The sequence below is a fragment of the Callorhinus ursinus genome, unplaced genomic scaffold (assembly GCF_003265705.2).
Source record: "Callorhinus ursinus isolate GAN/ISIS: 27379988/994484 unplaced genomic scaffold, GSC_fseal_2.0 scaffold4365, whole genome shotgun sequence".
Classification (NCBI taxonomy): domain Eukaryota; kingdom Metazoa; phylum Chordata; class Mammalia; order Carnivora; family Otariidae; genus Callorhinus; species Callorhinus ursinus.
The window spans coordinates 1-4,216 of record NW_027401419.1 but is presented as its reverse complement, the minus strand read 5'-3'; the positions used below and the strand labels follow the sequence as shown (position 1 = coordinate 4,216).

At 38.2% G+C, this 4,216-nt stretch overlaps 1 protein-coding gene across 1 annotated transcript; it reads right to left on the bottom strand.

Moving 5' to 3' along the window:
- Positions 1-36: 36 nt before the first annotated feature.
- On the bottom strand, positions 37-3,167 carry LOC112819113 (UDP-glucuronosyltransferase 3A2-like; the record flags this gene model as incomplete). The annotated part of the gene is made up of 2 exons (XM_025866147.2): positions 37-568; positions 3,001-3,167. Coding segments are annotated over 2 exons (699 nt in total), but the record flags the coding sequence as incomplete, so codon positions are not given.
- Between the last annotated feature and the right edge of the window lie 1,049 nt (positions 3,168-4,216).

Here is a 4,216-nt window from a genome sequence, read left to right as displayed (position 1 = left end):
CATGGAGTCCATATTGAGAGCTAAGGTTTTACTTACCTGTGGTACTGCTTTAACAGGTCTGGATATTAAGCCTCCAACATACACAGTGTTGGGAAGCAGGGGCCGAGCAAATTCAAAGGCAAAGTCAGAGTTAACAAACCACAGCTCTGCTTTCTTTAGGAGATGAGACAAAACTGGCCTAGAGCCTTCTGGGAAATGTTCCTTGATGGTGCTGTCAAACGTAGACTGGATTCGCCATTGCTTTATGGAGAAATCAAAGAGCATCAGAAAATTCTTCACTCTGCCCCAGAAGTCCATGTGGTCGGTTAGCAAGGAATTGAATACTGGAACATAAGACACAGGGTTTGGTAGTCCAAGGTCCACACTGCCAAAGGAAGTGGGAAGAATCGACACAAATGGCTTCCCAAGCTTCTCAGCAACCAGGAAAGAACAGAAGTCAAATGCTTCAACAAATACCAGGTCAAAGTTCTCATTTTTTAAGAAATCCATGATATCACTTCTCCTTAGCAAATCACTGCATCGAATCCCCAATTGTTCCATTAACTTTACAAAGTTGTCAAATGCTCCTCTGTTTAAAACAAGAGTAATGACAAATATTCATTGAAGGTGTTAATTTGACAATACTTAGGAGAATCTTTGGCTCAAAGAAAATATCCCATTATCTGGCAGCAGCCCACCTATTTTACCAGTGTTCAAGGAATACTCTGCTCTGGGTGTTTCTGCTTCTTAAAATGTTCTCACTTCCTCCCCTCCCCTTTCTCTGGCCAATCCATATGCCCACACTAGCAAAGCTAATTTAGGTCCTTCTGCATTGAAAACATTCTCTGTCACTAGTAGATCTAAAAGTCCCATGTCTAGTTGATCCATTCTGTGATGTTCTGTTTAAATTTCATTTGCATACTGACCTTTTCTGAGTGACTGTCCTGTTTCCTAACCAAACTGTGAAAGTAACTTCAAGGCATCAATATTCACGATGTAGCCTTTATTTGAAACTGGGTATATCCTAAATTTGACAGATTACCTCACACAACAAACTTTCTAATGGTAATATTAGAATCCAACTTCTAAGCTGAACATGAGATTTACATCTTCCTACCTGAAAAGATTAACATTTAAAACAAAAATAAAAGCCTATTTGAAGCTAACTACTACCTTTCCACATCATTCCAGATGGAGTATTCATGCTTATTCCAAAAGTTCATGCTAAAATTTTACCAATATCTATTAAGACTCCTGCCTATGGCACTATTCCAGGAACTATTCTCTCAATGTTTTCCCATCAATGCCTGCAAGAAAAATGATCTTTTTCATACAGCACATAGGCAACAGATGAGAATATTCCTGACCAGAGATTACAGGTCAGGTGCTTTGGAGACTCATGGGTCTCCTACTTGAATGAAGGACTGAGAGAATCAATGACCTGGCAAACTTATAACCTGTACAACATTCCACCTTATCAGCCCACTGAAAGAAGACCCACAGGTGAAAGCTCATTAACAATATGAAGATGCTTACACATGCTATAGAATCAACTACAAGTGAAAACAGATAATTAACTGAAATTATCCTCTATAATATTTTAAAAGATTTTCATAAAGAATGATTGCTAAATATTATTGACAAATTCAGGATATGAAGTACAAAGTCCTCTAAAGTAGAGCATGAATCATATTGAAATGAAGATAATACATTGAAAAAATACAGAAAAGTACTTCGTTCAGTATATTGCACCATATTTAACATGTGTGTGAAACCAGTCTTCAAGGGGCACCTGGGTGACTCAGTTAGTTAAGCATCTGACTCCTGATCTCAGCTCAAATCTTGATCTCAGGATTGGGAATTCAAACCCCTTGTTGGGGTCCATGCTGGGCATGGAACCTACTTAAAAACAAAAAATGAACAAAAAAAAAACAGTCTTTGACATAATAAATCTGAGGAGAAAGAGATGAGACTTATAATTCAAACATATATGAGTAACAACACAAGATAAAATAGACAACGTTTCAAATGAGTACTTTTAGATCAGATCTCTTACAGAGGGGAGAATTTGGTCTTCTAGTTTGACTAAGGAATTGGGCTTTATGAAAAAAGCCAGACTTTAGGACCACCTAGAAGCAAATAGAATTTCTTTACTTTTTTAAGATTTTATTTATTTGAGAGAGAGAGCGCACACGCAAGTGGGGGAAGAGGCAGAGACACAGCAGACTTCCCGCTGAGCGTGGAGCTCAACAGGGGCTTGGCAGGCTCAGTCCCAGGACCCTGAGATCATGACCTGAGCCAAAGTCAGATGCTTAACCAACTGAGACAACCAGGCACCCTACTAATAGAATTTCTAGGGAAAGAAGGGGGATGGACATTAGGTCTGTGTATTAACCAAACAAGGGATAAATTTGGGTCTTTACCTTCAAATGTCAAAGATGAAGAACTTTCTATACACCTCAGATAATGACAAAAATCCCTCAGGTTACTCACTGATTGTATATCACCAAGATATTTGAGTTTTTTAAATGAGTTTAAAAGACAGTGGTTCAAGGCATTAAATAACAATATTCATAAGCATCTTTCTATTCTTGAATTTATGTGAGGAAAAGATAGGAAAAATAAGTATAACCTGGTGGTTCTCATTGCGTACCAACAATGAGAAATTAATTTATCTATCCCAACTTCTGTGTTATGGAGAATATATATATGCAAACACCGCAGATGGAATGTTGCAAGGAAGATCCGGAGGAACAGTCCCCCTCACTATACAGAAATACATTCATGCTTTCAGTGGAAGAGCCACAGGATACACAAACTGAATGATTGGTAGTGCAAAACTCTACTCCATCCATCCACTGCCACCATCATTGATCTCCCCATCCATCTACTCATCCATCCATCCATTCATCCATCCATCCATCCATTTCTCTTAAACTCACACCAAGAATCCATGCATGCAACTATTCATCCCTATCACTAAAATGGTAAGTCTTTCATTCAGAGAATAAAAGAAATTACCTGCCATGCAAAGCTTCTGTCACAAAGAAATCAAAAGTGTTATTAAAATCTTTTCTATGATCTTCAGGTGGAAGCCAACTGATAACTTTGTATGAAATTTCATTCTTTTCTAAAAATAAAAATAAAACACCAATAAAGAAATGTTTAATTGTACCATACAACCCAAACTAACATTGGCATGATGATATATCATGGTATCTTTATTCCAAGGATTGTATATATATTCAAATGTTTGCTTTTTGAACTTTGGTTTGGTTTGGTTTTTCTGCTTTCTCGTTTCTTCAATCATGCAACCTGCTAAACTTTACTGAGAACCACATAATAATATAGTCACTTTTATTCATTTTAAAGTACTGGAAGTTTCTACTTAAAATTTACACTTAAAGGTATAATTATTCACCATTTTATAGGTGAGAAAGGAGTGCCAGATAATTTCTCAAGAGTGCACATATAGTGAATGATATACTTTGTATTTAAATACAGATCTTATTTTATGCCAGCTCCCCAGTCATTTCTCATTTAGAAAAAGAAATGATTTTCATTAAAATTAAAAGTGATACATGCACAGGTTTTTCAGTCAGCCAAAAAAATACCAACACCTAAATTTAACAAAGGAGTCCTCTGCAGCCCTACTTCACATCTGGCATTTCCCTCATAACTCATGTGTAATAAAGAGTCTGACACCATTTCTGAGGTTGGACTGATGACAGCTTTCAAGCTCCATCTCCCCTTAACCTTCTGTGACATACCTTGGCCAACAGAGAAGAAAGCCTCAACATGCCATCCTTTATGTGAGCAAGAGTGTCAAGCCAAGCAAGCCAGACCCAAGCAGGGGAATCCTCACCTCCACCCTACTCAGAAGCTTCCATAATTGGCATTTAGAGACAAAAGTATGGGTTTAGCCTTTCAGCGGTCCTGGTCATGTGTCTCACATAAACCTATTTTCTGTGTCAGCTTGGATTGTGCTTCTGGATCCCAGCGTGAGCCGTGATTGACACTAGGCTAGGTAGAACCCTGTGACCAATGGTTGCGTGTCTCAAGGACTGCCCCCATTATAAACAGTGCTCTGGGTAAGACTGATACCAGTTTACAAGCCCACAGAATGGTGGAAGAAGAGTAGTCACTATGTCATATGATGAGATTCACACCTGTGAAAGTAGAAGGCGTATCCAACCCTAGAAAATGCCTTTGCTACTGCTGCTGATTATATCTCTGT